At 40.1% G+C, this 26,907-nt stretch overlaps 1 protein-coding gene across 7 annotated transcripts in view; it reads left to right on the forward strand.

The window, feature by feature from the left end:
• The window catches only part of PLEKHA7 (pleckstrin homology domain containing A7), a 298,007-nt gene that overhangs the window by 246,490 nt on the left and 24,610 nt on the right, over positions 1-26,907 (forward strand). For all 7 annotated transcript variants that reach the window (XM_038406267.2, XM_038406259.2, XM_043516488.1 and 4 more), the window contains 5 exons: positions 10,797-10,865; positions 11,043-11,123; positions 13,245-13,394; positions 15,344-15,445; positions 26,425-26,533. In XM_038406267.2, the coding sequence (XP_038262195.1) occupies positions 10,797-10,865; positions 11,043-11,123; positions 13,245-13,394; positions 15,344-15,445; positions 26,425-26,533 (511 nt within the window). The remainder of the gene's footprint in view (positions 1-10,796; positions 10,866-11,042; positions 11,124-13,244; positions 13,395-15,343; positions 15,446-26,424; positions 26,534-26,907) is intronic.

A 26,907-nucleotide genomic window follows, 5' to 3' on the forward strand; every position in this document is an offset into this window, starting at 1 on the left:
CAAATTCTTATTTATATCAGGTTGCCAATATCATGTTGAATGAATTCAAGATGTTAAACAGTGGTGTTATCCTGGAGCTCAAACTCTGCGTCTCAGTTAAAATAGCTGTCCTCCAGAGTAAGCAAATTGAAAACAAAACTAGATTAATAAATGTTAGGTTTTGAAAAATCCACGAAAAGAAAACTAATCATTTTGCTCAGCACAACAGCTTGCTAGTTCTCATAGTGTGAAACTCTTTTCCTCATGCATAAATCATTGTTGTAGGGACTGAGCAAGATTTTCCCCTGCAATTGCATCTCCCAGTTGGGAACCTCCTTAGACCTGGGCACAGGAACTGAGAGCAGAAAGACTCTCCTGTGCTCTCAGCGCCTGCAGTTGATGTCCATCCAGCATGGAAGAGGAAGAGGAATCGTAGAATCGTAGGATTGGAAGAGACCTCAAGAGGTCATCTAGTCCAGTCCCCTGCACTCATGCAGGACTAAGTGTTATTTAGACCATTCCTGACAGGTATTTGTCTAACCTGTTCTTAAAAATCTCCAACAATTATTCCAGTACTTAACCACCCTGACAGGAATTTTTTCCTAATGTCCAACCTAAACCACCCTTGCTGCAATTTAAGCCCATTGCTTCTTGTTTTATCCTCAGAGGTTAACGAGAAAAATTTCTCTCCCTCCTCCTTGTAGCTGCCTTTTATGTACTTGAAAGCTGTTATGTCCCTTCTCAATCTTCTCTTCTCCAGACTAAACAAACCCAATTTTTTCCATCTTCCCTCATAGGTCATATTTTCTAGACTTTTAATCATTTTTGTTGCTCTTCTCTGGACTTTCTCCATTTTGTCCACATCTTTCCTGAAATGAGGCGCACAGAACTGGACACAGTACTCTACTCCATGCTGATTAGGCTTCAACTAGAGTGGAAGAATTATTTCTTGTCTTGCTTACAACACCCCTGTTAATACATCCTAGAATGATGCTTATTTTTTTGTAACACTGTTACTCTGTTGACTCATATTTAGCTTGTGATCCACTATGACCCCTAGATCCCTTTCTGCAGTATTCCTTCCTAGGCAGTCATTTCCCATTTTGTATGTGTGCAACTGATTGTTCCTTCTTAAATGGAGTACTTTGCATTTGTCCTTATTGAATTTCATTCTATTTACTTCTGACCATTTCTCCAGTTTGTCCAGATCATTTTGAATTTTAATGCTGCCTCCAAAGCACTTGCAACCTTCTCCCCATCTTAATACCATACACAAACTTTATAAGTGTACTCTCTTTGCCATTATCTAAATCATTGATGAAGATATTGAACAGAACCAGACTGAGGACCAATCCCTGTGAGACCCCACTCAATATGTTCTTACAGCTTGACTGTGAACCACTGATGTTTACTTTCTGGGAACAGTTTTCCAACCAGTTTTGCACCTACCTTATAATAGCCCCCTATAGGTTGTAGTTCCCTAGTTTGTCATGTGAGACAGTATCAAAAGCCTTAATAAAGTAAAGATATACCACATCTACCACTTCCCTCCTATCGAAAAGGAAGTAGTCATACAGGATTGCAGATATGTAGGGATGAAGTTGCAGGAGCTGGGGAAGAGTTGGCAGGAGTTAGAGGGTGAGGGGAAGCAGAAGGGGACAGGGACAGGAGCTAAGTGGAGAGGGGGACATGAGCTGAGGAGTAGATAGAAGCAGAAGGGGAGGGAGTTGGGGTGAGAGTAAATAGGAGCGGGGGGCAGGATTCAGGTGATGAGAGGGGGGATAGGTGTAGGGGAGAAGAGGGCCAGGGTGGGAGATGAATAGGTATAAAGTGTAGCAGGAATCAGGGTGGAGGTCAGAGAGAAGAGGTAGGATGTGCAGGGTATCATGGGCACAAAGGTCTATATAACCATTAGTTAACACTAACCTCCTGAACCTGAAATTGAACCCTGGGGTCCTGAGTCTCTACATTTCTTTGCTGTTAGCAAATACACCGGACCCTCGCTAGAACGCAGGATTTGGGATCCATGTGCGGTACCGCGTTAAAATGAATTGCAATTAAAGTAATTAAATTTGGGATCCATGACCGCGTTATATGCGAATTCATGCTATATAGACGCGTGTTCTAGCAAGGGTCTGATGTACCTATGAAACCCAGAGGCAAAGCATGTTTCTTATCCCTCCTCTAGAAACTGGTCCCATAGAGGATTACAGCCTAGTACTGCTACCAGTTACTCTGCTAGCTCAAGTGGTAAAAATCTGTGCTGTGAATCTAAGGATCTACATCCTGCTAGTGACCCAAATTGGGGAAAGGTGTCAATATGGTTACAAATGATTGAATTTCTGCATTTGTAAATCTGTGTTTTTTTTCACTAGAAAATTACTGTAAAAAAACAACCTATTAAAGATTGCAAAGTCAAGCACTCAAAAATTAAGAAATACCAGATTAATGTTGCCTGTGCCATCTTTATTTGCCTTCCTTGTGTGTGTGTATTAGTATTAAAGCTACAATTTTGTCACAGTGGTCACAGAAGCAGTGAATTTGAATTAAGTCTATGAAATGCCCCAAAACCGATAGGCGTTGCGACCTAGCACATGGGATCATGATACCATTCAGGTTTGGTAGTTAGTGGTGTTGCAACTCCATGTGCTAGGTCACAATGCCAATCGACTTTGGCCATCGGTCTCGATCTATGGAGGTGTTGTGACCATGTGGGCCAGGTCTCAATGCCAAGAGCTGGGGACCTGGACCTAGCCCTACGGGACAGGAGCCATGAGCATAAGAAGTGAACTTGTTCTCCCACAACCACCCATGGGCTCCCCACTGTCCTGCTTTCCACACATATCGTTGTTTTGTTGCACCTGTGCCATGAAATGTATTAAAAAATTGTGTGACAAAATTGTAGCCCTAATTATGACTCATTTTTTAATTACATGATCACATACAGGTTTTTTCCATAGGATCCCTGCCTCATTCAGTGCACAGAAAGGAAGGTGCTCACTGAATGAGTAACTGTTTGATATTTTGTTTTATCCTCATTGTTTAATGTGTGGCCCCATGCCTTAGGCCTGGTGTACACTAGAAGATTAGCTTGATTTAACTGCATCAGTCAAGGGTATAAAAAATTCACACCCCTGAGCAGCGTAGTTAAGATAAAGCAAGTCACCACATAGACACCGCTAGATCAACAGAATAATTCTTTCATTGACCTAGTTACCACCTCTCAGAGAGGTGGATTATCTGTGCTGACAAGAGAATCCCTCCCATTGGAATAGGTAGGGTCTACACTGAAACGCTACAGATGCACTGCCCTGTGGCGCAGCTATGCTGCTCTAGCATTTAAAGTGTAGACAAGCCCTTATTTACTGAAAACTAGTCAAATCCTTACATAGTAAGGAAAGACATTTCATGTATAAGCTTATAATAAAGTATGCTACAGGCAGTGGAGAATTGAGATGCTAAAAGGAAGTGGTTTGTTTTCTGCTTGATAATTAAATTATTATTAAATTAAATTAGGTGTAAACTATCTGTAGAGTGGGTGGGTAAATCTGGTCTCATAGTAACTTGTTGATTTTTTTTTTTAATTCAAACATACATTCTAGATTAGGAAATGCAGAATGTGAATGAGGAAGGCCTAATGAAGTGTACAAGAGTGTGTGCCATTAAGCATTTGCACTAGAGCAATTCAAGAAAATGTGGGGTCCTCTGTGAAGCCATTCAGTAGTTCATCATAGAAATGTAGGGCTGGAAGGGAATTTGACAAGTCATCAAATCCAGCTCCCTGCACTGTGGCAGAATCAAGTAAATCTAGACCTTCCCTTACAGGTGTGTGTTCAACTTGTTTTTAAAAATCTCCAATGATGGGGATTCCACAATGTACCTTGGAAGCCTATTCCAGAGCTTAGCTACTATTATAGTAAGAAAGTTTTTTTCTAATATCTAACCTAAATCTTCCTTGTTGCTGATTAGCCCATTACTTTTTGTCCTACCTTCAGTGGACATGGAGAACAATTGATCACCATCTTTATATCAGCCCTTAATATATTTGAAGACTGTTATCAGGTCCCCCCCCCCCCCCCCCCCAAAAAAAAACCAAAAACCAAAAACTTCTTTTCCCAAGATTAAACATGCCCAGATTTTTTAACCTTTCCTTGTAGATCCATTTTTAAAACCTTTTATCGTTTTTGTTTGTTTTGGACTCTACAATTTGTCCACAATTTCCTAAAGTGTGGTGCCCACATTTGGACACAGTATTCCATCTGAGGCCTCACCAGTGCCAGTAGAGTGGGACGGTTACCTCCTGTGTCTTAGATACGATATTCCTGTTAATGCACCCTAGAATGGTGGTAGCCTTTTTTGCAACTGCATCACATTGTTGACTCAAAGTCAATTTGTGATCCACTACAACTCCCAGATCCTTTTCAGCAGTACTGCTACCTGGCCAGTTATTCCCCATTTTGTAGTTGTGCATTTGATTTTTCCTTCCTAAGAATAGTATTTGGCAATTGTCTTTATTGAATTTCATCTTGTTGAATTCAGACCAGTTCTCTAATGTGTCATGATTGTTTTGAATTCTAATCCTCTCCTCCAAAGTTCTTGCAACTCCTCTGAGGTATTATCTCCAGATTTTATAAGCATACTCTCCACTCCATTATCCAAGCTATCAATGAAAATATTGAATAGTCCCAGGCCCTGGAATGACTCCTGAGAGACCTCCTAGATATGCCTTCCCTATTTGACAGGGGCCACTGTTATCTACTGGTCTTTCAACCAGTTGTGCATCCATTTTATAGTTGTGCACCCACCTAGACCACATTTCCCTAGTTTGCTTATGAAAATGTGTGGGACATGTCAAAAGCCTTACTAAAATCAAGATATAACTTTGTAACCTTCTCTGCAGCATCTGCTCCAAACTTATATCATAACAACTGGAGTTCAGTTCCACTGAGATGAAGAGGAGAGAGAAGTAAGGTGGAATGTGCGTGTTTATAGAGAGAATTAAGGAATAGTGGGTAGCAGTTTTTTTGTTAAAGGAGGAGTGCAGGATCTGTGATAGCCTGATCCTGAGGGTGCTCATGTGATCACCTCTAAGCACTCTACACAAAGCAAATCGTACTGTACTGCTAATTTCCTGACACTGGATCATGACTTGAAAATATCGCACTATACTTGGTGGGGCCCTTGGAAGCTGCAGGTTTGTCAACACTGTAAAGCCCTGAGTTATACACTGTTTGCATACGTTGCAAACGTTTAAAAAAATTAGTTTCATGATTGAACAAACCATCTTTCCAAGTCATAACTAATGTTATACTAGAGGAGAGGCAGCCAGTTATAATTCCCAGGTTGTTTTTTTTTTTAATTTTGGTGATCCATGTGGAAAGAGAAAGTGCTCAACACATGTCAGTATTCTTCATCTCTTAGTCAAGGGGTAACAATCAGGAATGAGAGAGCTACTGTACCTGCTTGTTGCCTTCTCTTGGAGAATAGTTGCATAGAGAGAGAGAGGAGATCAACTTTTCAGATATTTTATTTAACTTCTGGAATCTCTGTTTCTGTTTTTTCATGGGATTCTGAGTTGTTATATTTTTTTCCCTCATAACAAACTATTGCTAAACTTTTGTTTGAAACAGATAAAAAATAATGGACCTCTGATCAACATGGTTTACAAAGTGCTAAAGAACTCAGCACAAGGGTTACTGTCCGGTATAAATGTAAGACTGCTTGTATCTGAAACGTGACCATCCCATCGCTTTTTTTCAAACGGCAATCAATGTACATACCCTAGCTTCCACAGGTGTATCATGATAAATAGAAGAGCTTCCTGCAAGATGTTTTTTCAGGCTGTATGCAAAATTATGGCTGACCTCACTGTGCTTGGTTTCGTCTTACCATATGTTGCAAATGAATGGTTGTGTTAAGTAGTGACTCCTTTATGTAATTCCGAAAGTGTGAAAGCATGCTAAGCCTTATTTTATGTTCTCATTTTCACTGCTTTAAAATTAAGGTAACTTTTGCACTTGTGATTATATAATCCATTTCAAAATATAGCAAATTATTCATAGTATTTTCATTGCAGACTATGAGAAAAGTTCACCTATTCACTAGCTCGCAGATTATTAAACCAGCAAATTTAGTACTTGAACAAACTTCTGTTTATGCTTAAATATACAAAATATTTTCCTACACTTGAAAATGTGACTGAACATTTACTATCAATAATGCTAAATGAATTGCATTAATAATTTTAAAGGAAAATCGTTTCTATTAAAATATTATACTATTTGGTAATTTATGTTGAAAATGTTAAAAATAATTAAGACTGGTTTCTTCTAAGGGAGAGTAAATCCTCTTGTATTTGATGATGGGGAAATAACAAACGTCTGGCTTTTATTTCATGAAATTCACATGATAAATATAAAAAGAAAAGGAGTACTTGTGGCACCTTAGAGACTAACAAATTTATTTGAGCATAAACTTTCGTGAGCTACAGCTCACTTCATTGGATGCATCAGATGCATTTGTTAGTCTCTAAGGTGCCACAAGTACTCCTTTTCTTTTTGCGAATACAGACTAACACGGCTGCTACTATGAAACATGATAAATATATGCATTCTTTGAAAATGGAAAGGTGAGATGTCACAGGTCCTGCTCCACTCCCATCTTCTGACCTGCAGAAACTGCATCTCCACGTGTACTCTCAGTGAAGCTTTATTTCAAGGCCCTTTCACCAATATCACCACAGTCCCCCATATTTGCAGTGTTTGCCAAGCTTTAGGCACTCTCAGCAGGACATGAGGGGAACAGAGGTCTCCCTAGTCTGAAACCTCTGTATTTAACCCCAGCTAGCCCTGTTCCTCTCTTCTCCCATCTCTCTCTCCTCTTTTCTTGTACTTCCTTCCTGTGCCTTCTTTAAGCCCTGGGCTGATTGGCCAGTTGAGTTCATTAGCCACAATCAGCTTCTCCTGGGGCACTAATTAGCCTCTAAGTGATCAGAGTGCAGGCTCACCTACTCACTATGCACTCGATCACATCATTAAACAGTCTAATTTAACTAGTTTCATAGATACTAAGGTCAGAAGGGACCATTCTGATCATCTAGTCCGACCTCCTGCACAACGCAGGCCACAGAATCTCACCCACCCTCTCGTATGAAAAACCTCACCAATGTCTGAGCTATTGAAGTCCTCAAATCATGGTTTAAAGACTTCAAGGAGCAGAGAAGCCTCCCTCAAGTCACCCATGCCCCATGCTACAGAGGAAGGTGAAAAACCTCCAGGGCCTCTCCAATCTGCCCTGGAGGAAAATTCCTTCCCGACCCCAAATATGGCGATCAGCTAAACCCTGAGCATATGGGCAAGATTCACCAGCCAGATACTACAGAAAATTCTTTCCTGGGTAACTCAGATCCCATCCATCTAATATCCCATTTCAGGGGATTAGGTGTATTTACCCTGAATATTTAAAGATCAATTACTTACCAAAATCACATTATCCCATCATACCATCTCCTCCATAAACTTATCGAGTAGAATCTTAAAACCAGATAGATCTTTTGCCCCCACTGCTTCCCTTGGAAGGCTATTCCAAAACTTCACTCCTCTGATGGTTAGAAACCTTCATCTAATTTCAAGTCTAAGCTTCCTGGTGGCCAGTTTATACCCATTTGTTCTTGTGTCCACATTGGTGCTGAGCTTAAATAATTCCTCTCCCTTTCCTGTATTTATCGCTCTGATATATTTATAGAGAGCAATCGTATTTCCCCTCAACCTTCTTTTAGTTAGGCTAAACAAGCCAAGCTCCTTAAGTCTCCTTTCATAAGACAAGTTTTCCATTCCTTGGATCATCCTAGTAGCCCTTCTCTGTACCTGCTCCAGTTTGAATTCATCCTTTTTAAACATGGGAGACCAGAACTGCACACAGTATTCTAGGTGAGGTCTCACCAGTGCCTTGTATAATGGTACTAAAACCTCGTTATCCCTACTGGAAATGCCTCTCCTGATGCATCCCAAAACCACATTAGCTTTTTTCACGGCCATATCACATTGGCAGCTCATAGTCATCCTATGATCAACCAATACTCCAAGGTCCTTCTCCTCTTCTGTTACTTCTAATTGATGCGTCCCCAACTTATAACTAAAATTCTTGTTATTAATCCCTAAATGCATAACCGTACACTTCTCACTATTAAATTTCATCCTATTACTATTACTCCAGTTTACAAGGTCATCCAGATCTTCCTGTATAATATCCCTATCCTTCTCCGAATTGGCAATACCTCCCAGCTTTGTATCATCTTCAAATTTTATTAGCACACTCCCACTTTTTGTGCCAAGGTCAGTAATAAAAAGATTAAATAAGATTGGTCCCAAAACCGATCCCTGAGGAACTCCACTGGTAACATCCCTCCAGCCTGACAGTTCGCCTTTCAGTAGGACCCGTTGCAGTCTCCCCTTTAACCAATTCCTTATCCACCTTTTGATGTTCATATTGATCCCCATCTTCTCCAATTTAACTAATAATTCCCCATGTGGCACGGTATCAAATGCCTTACTGAAATCTAGGTAAATGAGATCCACTGCATTTCCTTTATCTAAAAAAATCTGTTACTTTTTCAAAAAAGGAGATTAGGTTGGTTTGGCACGATCTACCTTTTGTAAAACCATGTTGTATTTTGTCCCATTTACCATTGACTTCAATGTCCTTCACTAATTTCTCCTTCAAAATTTTTTCCAGGACGTTGCATGCTACAGATGTCAAACTAACTGGCCTGTAGTTACCCGGATCACTTTTTTTCCCTTTCTTAAAAATAGGAACTATATTAGCAATTCTCCAATCATTCAGTACTACTCCTGAGTTTACAGATTCATTAAAAATTCTTGCTAATGGGCTTGCAATTTCAGGTGCCAAATCCTTTAATATTCTTGGATGAAGATTATCTGGGCCCCCCAATTTAGTCCCATTAAGCTGTTTCAGTTTCGCTTCTACCTCTGATATGGTAATATCTACCTCCATATCCTCATTCCCATTTGTCATGCTACCATTATCCCTAAGATCCTCTTTAGCCTTATTAAAGACTGAGGCAAAGTATTTGTTTTAGATATTGGGCCATGCCTAGATTATCTTTAACCTCCACTCCATCCTCAGTGTTTAGTGGCCCCACTTCTTCTTTCTTAGTTTTCTTATTTATATGGCTATAGAACCTTTTACTATTGGTTTTAATTCCCTTTGCAAGGTTCAACTCAACTCGACTTTTAGCCTGTCTCACTTTATCCCTACATGTTCTGACCTCAATTAGGTAGCTTTCCTTGCTGATCCCTCCCATCTTCCACTCCCTGTATGCTTTCTGCTTCTTCTTAATCACCTCTCTAAGATGCTTGCTCATCCAGCTTGGTCTACAACTCCTTCCTATGAATTTTTTCCCCTTTCTTGGGATACAGGCTTCCGATAGCTTCTGCAGCTTTGATTTAAAGTAATCCCAGGCCTCCTCTACCTATAGATCCATAAGTTCTTCAGTCCAATCCACTTCCCTAACTAATTTCCTTAATTTTTGAAAGTCAGCCCTTTTGAAATCAAAAACTCTAGTTGCAGATTTATTTTTGTTAATCCTTCCGTTCAGTTTGAACTGAATTAGCTCATGATCACTTGAGCCAAGATTGTTCCCTACAACCATTTCTTCTATGAGGTCCTCGCTACTCACCAAAATTAAATCTAAAATGGCATCCCATCTAGTCGGTTCAGCAACTACTTGATGAAGGAATCCATCAGCTATCGCATCTAGGAAAATCTGAGCCCTATTATTATTACTAGCACTAGTCCTCCAGTCTATATCTGGGAAGTTAGTCTCCCATGATCACGCAGTTTCCATTAGTATTTACTTTATTAAAAACATTAAAAAGGGCTCTATCCATATCCAAATTAGATCCCGGAGGTCTATAGCACACCCCAAGCACTATCGTAGGAGAGGCTTTACTAGTTTTCTTCCCCAATGTAATTTTTGCCCAGACGGACTCTGCCTTATCCATTGCATCGCTTCTTATTTCTTTACATTCTATCTCATCATTGATATACAATGCTACTCCACCACCTTTACCTTTGTTTCTGTCTTTCCTAAACAGCACATACCCTTCAATACCTGTAGTCCAGTCATGACAACTATTCCACCATGTTTCTGTTATCCCTATAATATCTGGTTTCACTTCCTGCACCAGTAGCTCTAGTTCCTCCATTTTGTTAGCTAGGCTCCTCGCATTGGTGTACAAACATCTTAATTTTTGCTGTTTGGCCTCGCTCACATTTTGTACCCTATTAGTCACAGTCATTCTACAGCCATTATAACCTATTAGATTAGTATCCACACTGCTCTCGCTCCTTATATACATTCTCCTACCCACGGCTATATCCTTTCTTACTTCGTCTTCTTCCCTCTCAATGCTAAAATCTGGTGTGGAGATTACCTGGACATCTCCCAACCATCTCCCCCAAGGATTAGTTGGTGTTCCTTTGGAATTAGATATTGATGTACCATTGTCATATTTCAAATATTTGATATGGCATGCTTTTTGTAATAATTCTAGAGTTGTACATTTTCTTTTCATGAAGGAAATAATATTGATATGTTACTTTTATACAAGTTCTACAAATTATCTAATATTTCTTATATTTCAAAAGATAAGCTCTTTAACATTTATTTTTAGTGTCGGTAAATTATATAGTGTGTTGGCTAGAGCATATAACAAAACTTTTTCTTTATCACTGAAGCATAATTATATTTCACTTTGCCACCAGTCTAATATATCTTTAAACCTTATTCTTTTTAGGTGACAGGGCGTGATATACTAAAAGAACGAAGTACAAAACCTGTCAAGATTGCAGAAAGTGATATTGACGCAAGTATCAAACATCAATTCAAAACCCTGTCAAATATAGTTACTTTAGCATTTAGCTGTTTCTGTTACACTATAATTGTTCTCATTCTGATCCAAATGAAAACGAAAATCGTGCTGCGGAAGAAGGGTTTCTTTTTTTTTTAAATCTAACTTAAATATATATGGTTTTATTGGTAGGTCAAGCTAAGCGTTTTCTGTGAACAAGATGGGATTCTACAGAACTTGGAAGACAAAATAAGATCCCTTAAGGAAAATAAAGTAAATACAATTGAAAATTTTATATGTTGTTAATAATAATTAATACATTCTCTTGGATAACCTTAAGTTTCTTATTCAGGCTTTTGGGACTCCAAACCAAGTATTAGATTATTGTAATTTACCAATATTGTAATAATTCACTTTGGACAATATATACAATTCTTTTATTAAAGAATGAAAATTATGTTTTAAGTATTACAGATGAGTAATCTATTTGGAAAATATAGTTTTTAAAAAGTTTCAATAATGCGTATTTTAAAACTACTCACATTTATTTTTATTTTTATGTGCCCTCTATTACAAATTTTGATAAATGCATATTTTCAGAATAGTTTTGTTTTTCTTTTTAAATTGATGATGGCATGGGGTTGGGTCAAGAAAAGGGCTCATTTTTTTTTAACAGTTATAAGATTTAAAAAAAAGTCTCACCAGAGAGGCAACTGTGTTATCACAGTTAGCAATGTTTTAAAACTTGTGCTAACAAGAACTATATTTAAATACCATTGTAGGTAATGTGATTGCACTAGCATTATGCAAAAGGTTATAACAAAGGAGGTGAAGGGGAGCAGATCCTGAGTTATTTCAATGTAGCTAAGCCAATTTACAACAGTTGAGGTTCTAGCTACAAAGGTCTCAACCAAACTTGCAGTAACTTCTTTGACCTGTTTGCTGCTAGGACCTTCTTACTCCTCCTCCCAATCTTCTTCCTTCCTTGTGTTTCTATCCCATTTAGAATTCACATAGTAAACTGTCATAAATATAAAGGAAAGGGTAACCTCCTTTCTGTATACAGTGCTATAAAATCCCTCCTGGTCAGAGGCAAACCCCTTTCACCTGTAAAGGGTTAAGAAACTAAGGTAACCTCGCTGGCACCTGACCCAAAATGACCAATGAGAGGACAAGATACTTTCAAATCTGGAGTGGGGGGGAACAAAGGGTTCTGTCTGTCTGTGTGATGCTTTTGCCGGGAACAGATCAAAAATGCAAGCCTTCCAACTCCTGTTAAGTTGGTAAGTAATCTAGCTAGAATATGCGTTAGATTTTCTTTTGTTTAATGGCTGGTAAAATAAGCTGTGCTGGAGGGAATGTATATTCCTGTTTTTGTGTCTTTTTGTAACTTAAGGTTTTGCCTAGAAGGATTCTCTGTGTTTTGAATCTGATTATCCTGTAAGATATTTACCATGCAAATTTTATAGAGGTGATTCTTTTACCTTTTCTTTAATTCAAATTCTTCTTTTAAGAACCTGATAGATTTTTCATTGTTCTTAAGATCCAAGGGTTTGGATTTGTGTTCACCTGTACCAATTGGTGAGGATTATTATACCCAGGAAAGGGGGTGTAGGGCTTGAGGGGATATTTTGGAGAAGATGTCTCCAAGTGGCTCTTCCCCTGTTCTTTGTTTAAAACGCTTGGTGGTGGCAGCATACTGTTCAAGGATAAGGCAAAGTTTGTACCTTGGGGAAGTTTTTAACCTAAGCTGGTAAGAATAAGCATAGGGGGTCTTTCATGCAGGTCCCCACATCTGTACCCTAGAGTTCAGAGTGGGGAAGGAACCTTGACATAAACATTAACAAATGGACCTTTTCTTCCCTTCTCTTCCTTTCATTGTGTATGTATAAAACTAACATTTTACTAGCTGTGAGCCCTACCTACATACTCGAGGGCTGCTGAAATTAAATGTGCTCATTAAAATGAATGGATGATTATAGTAGGTAAATTAATCTTTACTACAGCTTGGTATTTTTGCCAAAAGATATGAATAAATGTAGAGGCAGTTTAGAAAAAAATCCTTTCTACCATTTGCACAGAAATTAAACATGAAAAATTTCACTCCCATTGGTTAATGTTTTTGAAAGGTACAAACACTAAAATGGATTTGTAATGGAAATTGTGCTGCAACTTAGTGGTTGTTACTGACTCTTGCTACGGTGATGGCCCAAAGCTTCACACCTTCCAATAATCAGTTTCCTTCTTTGTCCTCTCAGTAAAAGGAAAATCTGTGATCCTAGCGATTTAGAGGAAAGACTTGAGAGGTAGACAAGATTTTTCATATTCTCAGTAGTAAATCAGTACAGACCCATACAAATGTAAGTCTATTGCTATTTTCTTTTTTTTCTTTAGGACCAGCTGGAATCTGTCTTGGAGGTTTTGCATAGACAGATGGAACAGTACAAAGACCAACCACAGCATGCAGAAAAAATTTCTTCCCAGCAGAGACTTTTGCAAGAGGACCTCATTCATATTCGGGCTGAAATATCCAAGGCATCCACCGTATGTGTTCAGCGCTTCCAAAGAAATTCTAAACTAAGCACTAGACTAAAATGAATTACTTTTCAGACATAGAGTTAAATCCTACAAACCAATTTAGATAATGTACAGAATGTGAAAACAAATCATGCAGATCTGTCTTTTTAATTGAAGTCTTAATTGCAAATCTTTGTTCCAGTCTCCACTGGCTATCCTGGTATAAACTAGAGCAGTGGTTTTCAAACTTTTTTTCTGGAGACCCAGTTGAAGAAAATTGTTGATGTCCGCCACCCAATGGAGCTGGGAATGAGGGGCTTGGGGTGTGGGAGGGGCTCAGGGCTGGGGCAGAGGGTTGGGGTGTGGGCTGCAGGATGCTGGGAATGAGGGGTTCAGGGTGTGGGAGGGGGCTCTGGGTCGGGGCAGGGGCTTGGGGTGCAGGAGGAGGTTAGGGCTCTGGGCTGGGGGGTGCAGGCTCTGGGGTGGGGCTGGGGATGAGGGGTTTGGGATGGAGGAAGGGGTTCTGGGTTTTGGGGGGGCTCGGGGCTGGGGAAGGTGATTGGTGTGGGGGTTGGGGTGTGGGCTTACCTCCAGTGGCTCCCGGTCAGCGGTGCAGCCAGGGTGCAGAGGCAGGCTTCCTGCCTGTCCTGGCACCATGGACCACGCTGCGCTCTGGAAGTGGCCAGCAGCAGGTCCGGCTCCTAGGCAGAGGCGTGCAAACGGCTTCGCTCAACTCTCACCCTCAGGCACCGCCCCCCACCCAGTTCCCATTGCCCGGTTCCTGGCCAATGGGAATGCAGAGCCGGTGCTAGGGGTGGCGGCAGTGCATGAAGCCCCATGGCTCCCCGCCTAAAAGCTGGACCCGCTACTGGCCACTTCCAGGATGCAGCACGGTGTCAAAACAGGTAGGCACTAGCCTGCCTTAGCTGACTTTTAACGTCCCGGTCGGCGGTGCTGACCAGAGTGACCCAGTGCCTGACATGCTGAGACCCAGAAGTGGGTTGCTACCCGAAGTTTGAAAAATGCTGAACTAGATTCCCTGGAACTTTTCTAGGAGAAAAAAGGAGTTGGGTCTTACCCTGGAGTATTAACCAGAATTTTCTCTCTCTTAGTTACCGCGACTTAATAAGAAAAAATCTTAATAAAGGCACCACATCAAATTAATGTTGTGTTTTATTAATAGGCCACACAAAAAGGGAAATTTTAAACCCACCTACCCATTCTGTACTCAGCTATATAATCCCTAACTCCTACAGCAGTTTTTAGAAATCTGTCTCTAAAATTGTAATCATAAGTCTTGTATGTATGTCAGGTAGATTAAAATATCTATGTCATATACATGCACATATGCAGTGTTTTGTGTCTGCAGACAATGCACTGTTTTACAGGCTGTATTGAAAATTTATGTAGAGGTGTGTAAAATCAAATCATCTTCCATTATTTTGAGTCAGATAGCAGAATATACAGCTCCAGATGTTAGCCATAATGTAAATGATTTAAGGATTCTCTGTTGGCCCCAACTCAGGGGTGAATTTGTACCAACATTTTAGAACTCTTTTAAAATAGTATGTTCAGTTTTACGCATTACAGAAGTAAAGTGAACAGGGTATTGAAATTTAAGTTGTCTTCCTTCAAGAATTCATATCATTGCCTAGATTCCTTTGAATGCCTGCTTTGTCATTAAATAACTAATTGAGCATTCTGTGTTCACATATTATCAAAAAATTTCTAACTAAAGATTCTGGACTCTCTCTGTCCTGCAAGGTGTGGAGCACTCTGGCCATAACCCAATAAAGCATTTAGGCTCATATCATTACATTGTGTTCAGAACAGATCATTTTTCTTTTTTCAATGGAACAACCTAATTCTTAAAGTTAAGAACATGCTTATTTGTTTAACTGGCTGAAAGATATAGTGCTGTGTACCTTTTATTGCTTATTGTAGGGTTGCATTGAAACCTTTTTCTTTGCCAACAGGAAATGGAAAATGCTTGGAATGAATATCTGAAATTGGAAAAGGATGTTAACCAGCTGAAGCAAGCCTTACAGGAACAGATGAACAGATCATTTTTTCCTCAGGTGAGTCTGTTTTCAGGTATTAAAATACTGTTGTTAAGATCTTGTCTGAACTCGAAAATGATTTAACTCCTGGGAGGAAGTCTCTCAAATGCTTGTTCTGTGTGGGGAATGCTAGCCATCTTCCCTGTCTGCTGCTCCTGCCGGATGTATCCAAAGTCAGCAAACTATACCCCAAGGTACCTAGCTATCTTGAATGAAACATGTATTTAAGAATCTCATATTAGCTTTAATATTAAATACAGAAACAATCATTTGCTTTTGTCTTTTTATTTTTAAATTAATTTTGATACAAGAAATTTAAACATGCCGTATAAATATAGTCCTGAGCAGGGAGACATGCTTGAAAGAAGGGTCTAATGGAGAAGCACTAGACATAGGTTGATATTTGTAACAGGAAAATAATTAGAAGTTCTGCAGAAGTTTCTTCTTGAAGAATTAACCTTTGGTTGAAACCTACAGTGTGAGATTCTGCTAACAATAATATCGGAGAATAAAGAGAACTAAACAGAAAAATTCTATTTCCTAAAATGTCAACATCTATAATTTAGAAGTGGAAAAAAAAGTTTGAAATGTTACCGGGCAAAAGATATGGGGAAATCCACTGGCAGGGCATTAGTACTAATGCAAACTCTTTGAGAACACACATAAAGGGGGTGTAGGCATCACCATTAAAAAGTTGCCATTTACTAACACCATAGTGTAGTATTTTAAATATCGGAAGTAACTCCAATCATCTTGTTCATGCAAGGCTATCCTAATCAATGTCCCATGATTCAGGTATTGTATTTACAGCTGCAAGTATTTGAAACTGCTAATAGCAGATCCTTGTTATTCCTAAACTTAGGATAAACATCTAGGAAGATATTCATTTGCTATATGTTTAATTCCTAAATGCTGCCGACTCCTGGCATTCTTAACCCTGAAGTTTCCACTAATGCCTGTTTGTATCCTACATTCTTTTGTCTCGTAAAGTGGAAAAATGGTGGTAACATAGCAATGAGATGTCTAGCTTTATTTTTAGGGTGGTAAATATTTTTCATAACATTGGGTCTGTGCGAATTTGTCAATATATTGTTAGATACTGTCATTTTTGACATAACTTTTTAATTTATAAGTCTATGCAGGACTTCCTAGTTTTCCATTTATTTGATCTGTCTTTGTTGATTCATCTATCCACTTTTAAGGGCATCAGTCACAGACGTGCTATTTTCCTTGTTCTCTGTCATGTTGGGATATTAGTGAATGGTTATCTCTGCAGATCCCTTGTAAATTGAAACAATTGTTTAGAACTTATCAGTGATTGAAAGACATCTGGATTTTAAACCAATTATTTAATTTTGAATCATGCAGAGAAGCGCTATTTTCATACGTCATCTTATTTGCAAAACTGAATGTGCCATGCCAGATTTTTTCTACATACCTGCTGTTTGTAATTATTGCTTTTTATCCTTAGAACAAGGTGGTTGTTGAGGGTATTTTTACATTCGTCTTTACAAAGCATTATTTTAAACAAAAAAGCAAAACCAACAACAACAATATGAGTTTTCATTCAAATCCCTGGCTATTTATCTGGATATTTCCTACCAAAAGAAAACAGCAGTTATATTTTAAAATTCATATCTGGTTACACTGTACATCTGACCCATTATCAATTAGACCATTTCTTTTGATTGTTATCAACTAAACCTCTTCTATCAAATTATGGATTTGAGAAGTTTTTTATAATGTATCATCCTTCTTTTAATTCCATTCCCTTGCTTCTAAAGAGGTCATTTTTCAACCTTGATGCCTGGGCAGCTTTGAGTGCCAGAATATTATTAAACTGAAGTCAACTGTATAACATACCATACCAAAGAAACTTCATTAACTTACAGTTAAAGTTGCCCAAATTCATGTCCTGTCAACTCAAAAAAACAAACAAACAAACACCAACCCCCAAAAATCCCAAGGAAATTAACACTGCTCATATGTCCATTCAGAATACACTTCACCAAGGTCACAGTTTCAGTTGTGCATTTGAACATAGTGAGGAACTGGGTTTGTACATTGTAGTTGGTTATACACTCTTCCTGTGCCCTCCTTCCATATCCTAACCCTGTTCCCAATAGTTGGAAAGGACGGGGAGATTTCCATCCTAATTGTTTGAGTTGCTACTAGTTTGACTATGAAGGCAACATTTTCCCCGGGGGAGCCTCTACTGGCTCACAGAAGGACCTTGATCTGATAACTTAGCAGGACTCCCGACTCAGAAGATTAAGATGCCCTGTGGGGCAGGGAGGACATGGATAGAGAGTGGCATTGACATTAACATGGGAAGTGGGTGAAGCAGGGTTTCCTAGTAGCTAGTTCAGTTGTCTAACCTAATTCCCAAGCTGGCTTCCTGCTCCCTCCCGTTCCATGTTTTTTTCTTTATCTTTTATGAACATGAAATTCTTCTTTCATTCCTGTCTGTCAGGTCAACAGCGATGATGGGACAGAGTGAAGTCTTTCCATCACTCTCTATCTTGTGCCAGCTCCATGGCTTCATTCATCTTTAATATTTTCATTCTATGTCATTCTTTACCATGTTTATCCAACTCATCTTTGGTCTTCCTCTATTCTGAGTGTCTTTCCCTTAGGTACGTATCGCCATTTATGATATCCTTTCTTGGTCCATTCTTGACATCTGTCCAAACCATCGCAGTCATCTTTCTGGAACCTTCTGTAACAGCATTATTTCTCCAAAGCTGTTTTCCTGTCTCTTCCTTTTTTATTTTCTACTATCTTGAAACTCTCAGTATTGCCTTCCACCAGTTCATATCTGCCGTCAAAATCTTTCATTCATGGCCTTTCTTCATACTCCGGCATTCCAACCTGTACGGCAATATTAGCATGACATTTGTCTCACATACGCTGACTTTTGTTTTTAGCCTTCCAAATCTTCAGAGTTTTCCAAATGCAATAGCAGCTGGTCCAGTTCTTCTTTTTACATCATCTTCCCAATTCCCATTCTTCAATATCAGTCCTCCAAGGTATACAAATTTTTCCACTTGTTCTAGTTCTTTATCTCCAAGTTTGGTATTTACCTTTCTCTTATCTTCCCATTGCCATAATTTTTATCTTCTCCATGCTGATCTTCAAGCTGAATTTCCTGTTTTTCCAGTTTACCTTGTCGGTTATTCTTAGTAAATCCTCCTTGATCAATTCTGCAACCTCTGTGGTTGTGTTGTCATTTCTCAGAGCCTTTTTCAAACTTTCTATCAACATCTTTAATACAACTTCTAAGAATTCCAGCATCTCCTCTCCTTTAATTGTGCTGGGAAGCTTCTCCAGGATCATTTCATCTACTTTGTTCTTCGCATTGTACAGCTCTTCAGAGTATTCTTTCCATTATTTTTTCTTCACTTGTTCATCCTCAGTTATTTGTCTGTGCTTGTCATTCACACCAACATCTCCATTTCATATGTCCTATTCATTTCTCTTATTTTGTGATACAACCAGTGTTCCCTCTAATTTTCCCATACATGCATGCAGAATGAATTTTGTTATGCAAATCAATATGGAGGTGATTCAGGTGGTGGGGGTGGGACCAAGGGGTTTATTGTGTGAGAGGGTGTTCAGAGCTGGGGCAGAGGGTTGGAGTGCAGGGATGTGAGGGCTCCAGCTGGGGGTGTGGGCTCTGGGGTGAGGCCAGAGGCGAGGGGCTCAGGGCTCGGACAGAGGGTTGGGGTGTGGGCTCTGGGTGGGGCCAGGGATGAGAGTTGGGGTGAGGGCTGCGGTGGGGCTGGGAATGAGGGTTTGGGTGTAGGAGGGTGCTCCGGGGCTATGGCAGGGAGAGAGGACTCCCCCCAGCTCTCTCTCCCCAAGGCAGCTCCAGGGCTGGGGCCGTGGGATAGGTGCCCCTCCCCCAGCTGCGGCAGGGCCAGACCGGGGCTGGGTTGGGGTCGGGAGAGGGGAGATCAGTCCGCCCACTGGTGCCTCTACCTTAGCATTGACCTTTCATCGCTCACTGAGAACCAATCACAAAGCCTTCTCTCCGGAGCAAGGGCACGTGGGCCAGCACAGTCTACAAGTCCCAGCACACATTGCGTCCTGGAATGGGAAGGCCGGAGAAGCAGAAGGTGCCTGATAGTCCATGTTCCTTCATGGCTCTAAACCAATCAGAGCCCTCTCCACCATGAGGTGCGAGAATACAAACCAAACGGCGCCCGAGTTGGTGTGAGGATTTGAACCAATTAGCGCCTGCCCTGGCTGCGGCAGGTCCAGGCTAGGGCTAGGTTCCGGCTGCCCCTCCTCTGGATGCGGCAGGTCCAAGGCTGAGTTGGGGCCGGAGGAGGAGCGTCCATTCCCCAGCCACGGCAGGTCCCTGCTGGGCGGGTTTCCTGAGCGCCGGCGTGGCACTAAATAGGCTGCTGAGCAGCTGCACAGTTTACAGGGAATTTAGGATACAACCCCATATCACATTCTCATTGTGTATTCTTGTGCTTCCTTACATTGTTTGCATATTCAATTGTTTCTGTCTCTCTCCGCTTTCTGTTTGATCTCTCTGGTCAGCCTATTGTATTTAGCTGTTAGACTTGTCCTCCTATTTTGTTCTCCTTCAGCTTTCTATGCTTGTCACTCAACAGCAGCACTTCATCTATTATCCACCTTGGTTTCTTCATTTTCACCTTGTAGCTCAACACTTGTAATTCAATTTTTAACACTGTTCCATCTCTCTTCAACTCATGTTCCATGTCTCATTTCTTCATTCAGCAGAGACAGAATGTTTTCCTCACAGCTTCTTTGTATTCTTTCCTACTATCTGGTGTGACTGAATGCACCGCTCTATTTACACCCTACACACTATTGTAATAATCCTTGTACAAAATGTGCCCTGTTGGGATATCATTTAAAAACTAATAACTAACTGGTCAATAATATCCTGATGAAATGTATGTAGCAACATTATATGTCACATTATGAACATAAACTGAAGTTATGACTGAAATATGGTTACCAGACAAGTCTGGGGAGTGGATAAACTTGTTTCTCAAAGGCAACGGACAAGCTGATGCCTCTAGCCAGTTCTCAAAGCTGTCAAGTGGCCATTCTTTGTCAAAGAAGTAGGGCAGAAACAGATCAATCTATATTTTAGCAACCAACAGTATGGAACCTCTTTCACCACAAGACTCTATGACTCCAACCTCATAGTGGCAATGAACTATATCTGGGGGTAACCCTCCGCAAAACGCATTTCAAAGGGTGACTGGACTATAAACGTGAAGTACAAAAACACCCCCAAGGGGTCTCTCCCTATCTATCTCTCTTTCAACTAAGATGACAAAAGAAGTAGCCATTTGACTTTGGGAAAGATCCTGACCTGAAATTTGGTCAGCCCTGTTTCTGGGAGCATGTGGTAAGTATTTTATCTTGAACCAAGTCAAGTTTGTTAAGTTTTAGCACTAGAAAGTGTTTTTATCTTTATTTCTCTTGTAACCATTTCTGACTTTAATACCTTGTACTTGTATTCACTTAAAATATATTCTATGTAGTTAAAGTCAACAAGTCTAAGTTTATTTAAGGCCAAAAGGGACCATTGTGATCATCTATTCTAGAGGGGGCAAACTATGGTCCGCGGGCCACATCCGGCCCACGGAACCCTCCTGCCTGGCCCCTGAGCTCCTGGCCCGGGAGGCTTGCCTCCGGCCCCTTCTCTGCTGTTCCACTGCTGGATAGGGGGCGGGGGCTGGGCCATGCCTGGCTGTTTGGGGAGGCATAGCCTCCCCTAACCAGCCCTCCATACCATTTTGGAAACCCGATGTGGCCCTCAGGCCAAAAAGTTTGCCCGCCCCGATCTAGTCTGACCTGTATATCACAGGCCGGAGAACCTCACACACGTCCTCCTGTAATAGACCGATAAAGTCTAGCTGAGTTGCTGAAATTCACAACTCATGATTTAAAAACTTCAAGTTACAGAAAATCCACCATTTACTCTAGTTGAAACCGGCAAATGACCCATGCCACAGGCTGTACAGGAAGGAAGCCAGTGTCTCTGGCAATCTGATGTGGGGAGAAATTCCTTCTGAACCCCAATTATGGAGATCAGTTGGACCCTGAGCAAGTCAGCAAGACTCACCAGTCAGACATCTGGGAAAGACTTCTGTACAGTAACTCAAAACCCTCCCCATCTAGAGCCCCATCTTCAGCCTCTGGGAATTTTTGCTACTAACAGTTGCAGATGGGCCACGTGCCATTATAGGCAGTCTCATCATACTCTTCCCTCCATAAACTTATCAAGCTCAGTCTTGAAACAAGTTAGGTATTTTGCCCTTCTGTTCCCCTTGGAAGGCTGTTCCAGAATTTTACTCCCCGATAGTTAGAAACTTTTCTCTAATTTCCAGCCTAAACTTGTTGATGGCCAGTTTATATCCATTTTTTTGCATCAAAAATGGCACTTAAATAACTCCTTTCCCTCCCTGTTGTTTATCCCTCTGATGTATTTATAGAGAGCCATCAATCTCCCCTTAACCTTCTTTTGGTTAGGCTAAGCAAGCCAAACTCCTTGAGTTCCTTTCATAAGGTAGGCTTTCCATTCCTCTGATCATCCTAATAGGCCTTCTCTGCACCCTGTTCCAGCCTGAATTGATCTTTCCTAAATTTGGGAGATTGGGATTGCACAGATTATTCCAGATGAGGTCTCATCAGTGCCTTCTATAATGACGACAACACTTCCCTACGTCTACTGGAAATACCTCACCTGATGCATCCTAGGATTGCATTAGCCTTTTTCACAGCCTCATCACATTGGCAGCCTGTAGACATCCTGTGATCAACCAGTACACCCCGGTCTTTCTTTTCCTCTCACTTCCAGTTGATACATCCCCAGTTTATAGCAAAAATTTTGTTGATAGTCCTTAAGTGCATGACCTTGCACTATTATATTTCAGCCCATTTCTTTTACTTCAATTTTCAAGGTCCTCCAGGTGGTCTTGTACAATATTCCAGTCCAATCCTGTTTTCACATTGAAATTTCCCATTATCAATAACAAGTCTTGTCCTGAAACTTTTTATATAGTTTCCCGTAGATTGTTATAAAATGTTGCAATTTCTTCCTTGGTACTGCTAAGGTTGGTTCATATACTTGTACTATCATAACTGCAACAGATTTGATTGTATCTCACCTTCAGAATACAAGAAGATACTGAGTTAAATGAAATCAGAGCCTGGCTTGCCTTTAGTTTTAGCATCAACAGAGCTATGTTCTGGTGTCCACATCTTCTCTTCCCAATGTCAATATCCTATGTTCATCAAAGTAGATCATGCCAGACTAACCTGTCTGGTGTATCTTTCTTTGACAAGATAACTGAATTTTGTAGGCAAGGGAAGAGCAGTAGAGATCTAATATATCTGGATTTCAATAAAGCATTTGATATGGTCCCACATGGAATATTATTAGTTAAAATGGAGAAGATGGAGATTAGTACAATAATTGTAAGGTGGGTAAGGAACTGGCTACAGTGAAGACAATGAGTTGTACTGAAAGAAGACCTATGGGGCTGGAGGAAGGTTACTAGTGGAGTTCCTCAAGAATTGGTCTTAGGACCAATCTTATTTAATATTTTCATTAATTACCTTGGCACACAAAGTACAAATGTGCTAATGAAATTTGCTGATGACACAAAGTTGGGGGGCATTTTCAGTACAGAGGAAAATTGGAATATTTTATATAGGAAGAATTGGATTGAGGACTGTAGTAATAGAAATGAGATGAAATTTAATACTTCAAAATGCAAGGTCATGCACTTAGGGATTAATAACAAGAATTTCTACTATAAGCTGGCAGAGCTTTAGTTGGAAATGTGAGAATGTAAGAAAGACCTCGGTGTATATGGCTATATCTACACTGCACATCTTATAGTGGTGTGGCTGTGCCGTTGCAGCTGCACCATTGTAAGGTGCGCTGTGTAGCTGTTTTTTATCACAGGCAACAAAATAAAACAACCTCCAACAAGGGGCGGTAACTTCGTTGCCGGAAGCACGGCTCGTGCAGATGAAGTGTGGTCCACACCAGCACTTTTCATCATTAAAACTTTTGTCATTAGGGGGTGGGGTGTGGTTTTTTTTTTTTGGGGGACAAATGGTTTTGGGGGCTCAATTTAAAAATGTTGAAGGAGCCTGACTTTCAGAAACTGCTGATGTCCAAATCATGGGCCTTAATGTTGTTTCAAATTGAAGCACCCAAAATCTTCCTGTCTCCGTATGGAGGAATGTAGGCTCCAGAGCAGTTAATCTACCATCTTGTATACTTTTTATTTTATTTTAAAAAGGTGGTTCTTATGGAACATTATCAAATATTAATAAAGGCATAGATTTCAAGTTGCTAGAGGGAAGAGTTGATACTGAATGCTAGCATAAAATGTTCATTCATTAGAAAGTTAAGAACTCAAGGGTTCAGGCAGCCTGTTCAAATGAAATCTTTATTGTAGAGTGGTGATTGATGACGTTTTGCCTAATGGGAGGGCATAATGCCTGGGTAAGCTGAAATGAACTCAGATGTGGGTTTTTGGTGAATTTTAGCTTCTCACTTAAGTGTTTATCCTGTAGTTTTATCACTCTAAATTATGCTTCTGTGCTGGAAAATTAAAGGAGATTATTTATTTCTTCAAATCAACTTTTCTTGCCTTGCACATAAAGTTTATTTACATCTTCTTTGTAAACATTAATCTTTGACTGCTCATATTTTAAAATATATTCAACTGTTTAACTTTCTAGATCTAGTCTGTTTGCATCAAGATTTAAGTAATGGGAAGAATCATAGAATCATAGGACTAGAAGGGACTTTGAGAGGTCTTCTAGTCCAGTCCCCTGCACTCAAGGCAGGACTAACTATTATCTAGAAATAACATTGAAAATTCTTCCTTATTCTGTATGCTACTTCAGCACTGATGGAAGATGCATTTTTTAAGTTGGTTTAAAGTTTTTCTGACTGGTTACCTTTTGATGTGTTCACTGTAAATCAATCACTCAATATCCTGCAGTGTGATTCTTCTCAGGAAGTTGAAGTGGAACAAGTATTATTGTCTAGTTTGTGTCTTGATAATCTTTCAAGAAATGTTCCATCTGTCCTATGAGTTGACTACTAACAAATAACATTCTCCGTTGTCTGGCTCCTTGGCACTCTACTTTCTGATACGTAGCCTGACTGAATATACTTTTCTGGTCCAAGAAAGCAAAGGTGAAGCAATTTATCTCCCTTCACTAGTGCTAGGAGGTTTAGGAGCCAGTAATAAAGTTGTCTTTTCTTCCAAGGCAATGCTATGTTATATGGATTAATTAGATGCTGTTTTTTGCCCTCATCATGGGTGAGTGCTGTGTTGTCAGGTTCTTTTGAATGGGCCTCAGGCTTAACTTTCTTAGTGACCCTTCTGCTTCACTAAGTACAGGAAAAATTGCAAATTTAGTTCTACTTCTTAACTTTTTTGTTCAATCATGGAGATGTTAAAGATACTACATCCCGGACATTGCCAGCTTTCTTACAAAGCTGTGAATTGTCATGTCAGTTTCCCCAATCAAAAACAAACAAAAGAGGAGACAGGAAATGGGAGGAAAACAGATGGTCTTATTATGGTCTAGTGGTAGGTTAGTGGTGGTTGCTGTCTACAAAAGTTAAGTTTTCAGAACAAAGTTCAGCAAGTTTTCAGCATGCAACAGGTCCATGCTAGTGTGGCTTTGGTTAAATGAGTTTTAGGCCTTTCCCCATAGGCTATAATACATGATAGCAGTGTTTCCCTAATTCTAGAAAGCTGAGCCCCTTTTCAGGAAAATGGAGCCAACCACACTCCCTTTTAATTCTGCCATCTGTTGTTAATTTGCACGTCCTTCCCCTACATTTTATAAACAATGGATAACAAACCATTATGACCTACACAGTGCAGGGGCCGGGAGATGTACTGCTGTGGGTGGTATTGGACATCTTTCTCTTCCGGGGTCTGGCAGGCTTGTCTGTCGGGGGGAGAGACAGGAAGCGGATGACTGATTTAGTTGCGGATTGGTCCTGCTTTGAGCAGGGGGTTGGACTAGATGACATCCTGAGGTCTCTTGATATTCTATGACTGTAACAACTGTCCTTCTGTGAAGCTTCAAGCCACACATGTAAAGGAAATGGTGTGAGTGACTGCTTCCAACTTCCCTCTTCCTCATCCTAGCTGTCAGTTGTGACAAAATCAGTGGTCACTCAGAGTAGATTGAATAAATCTTCATAATACAAGGGAAATATTTAACAGTGGTGGCATTTCAAGTATTATAAATAGTACCCATTCAAATGAATGGGGCAATTCACACCTCAGAGCTGTTTCAGATTCGCTATAAACCCTGGCCCATTTACATTGTTTGGTTTTTACTTGTTTTACATTCTGAAGGTTAAAAGCTAGAGACTATCTTTTTATTTTAAATTAAAGCTGAGAGTCTAGAGAACAATTCAGAGGTATGTCTATGCTCCCCACGCCTCCCTCACTTCTCCTCAGACTTTGGTAAACACTGTGCATTACTTATGGCTCTACCTATAGGTAGGGCATGTTGTGAATCAACAGCAGCAAGAGGGCTCAATCCTTGCTCTTACTTCAGATAATTATTTAACCTACTTCCAGACTCCTAGGCTTGCATGCACACTTTGAAAAACTGGATATATTTTGATGTCATAGTTAGGGATAGGCACCAGGGTCATAAGGAAGCCAATTTCTGTTTGAATGTATACGTAAAACTACATAGTTGATCTCTTGTCTGGATGGTACTCTGTTTCCACCAGCATAGTCATGCAAAAGACTCTTATAATTCTGAACTGGCTGAATTAAGATGCTAACAGTTGTTATGCCCAGTTTTTTCCTATAATCTTTCCAAGCCATGCAGCCTGAGTTCAAGTGTCACTAAAATGTTTGGTTCAAACTAGCTATAATAAATTAAACTGACGAAATCTTGGGATTGAACTGATTTTTAAAATCTTTCCTCTTACTAAACATTAGGAGAAAACACAAATGCAAAAAGATTTATGGAGAATTGAAGATGTTACAGCTGGCCTAAGTGCAAATAAAGCAAACTACAAAGTCATAGTAGATTCTATAAAAAATCCAGGTAAGAGAAATTGAGTAAAGATGTTAAACTATATCTAAATTCATCTGAATCTCTTGAGTCTGCATAATTGGTCTAGAAGTCTTGAGGTCAATTATTACAGAATTTCCAGTACTTCCTGCTGCTGGTTGTGTTGGGAGTCCCCTTATCCCAGTAACATCAACCTTCCTCAGAGGAAGGTATTTTTGTACTTACTGATGGAACCAAGAAATGCCAGGGCATAAGAAAACAAACAAGGGGATAAATTAGCCAAACCTGAAAAAAATTGTTTTAATCCTCATAACACTCACCCTCACTATCACAGTTGCTATCCTGCCCACCACCTGACAGCTCCTCCCACCCCCAGTCTGTCTGCCTTTTCCACTTGGTCCTGCCCC

This window comes from Dermochelys coriacea, chromosome 6, assembly GCF_009764565.3.
Source record: "Dermochelys coriacea isolate rDerCor1 chromosome 6, rDerCor1.pri.v4, whole genome shotgun sequence".
In the NCBI taxonomy this organism is placed as follows: Eukaryota; Metazoa; Chordata; order Testudines; family Dermochelyidae; genus Dermochelys; species Dermochelys coriacea.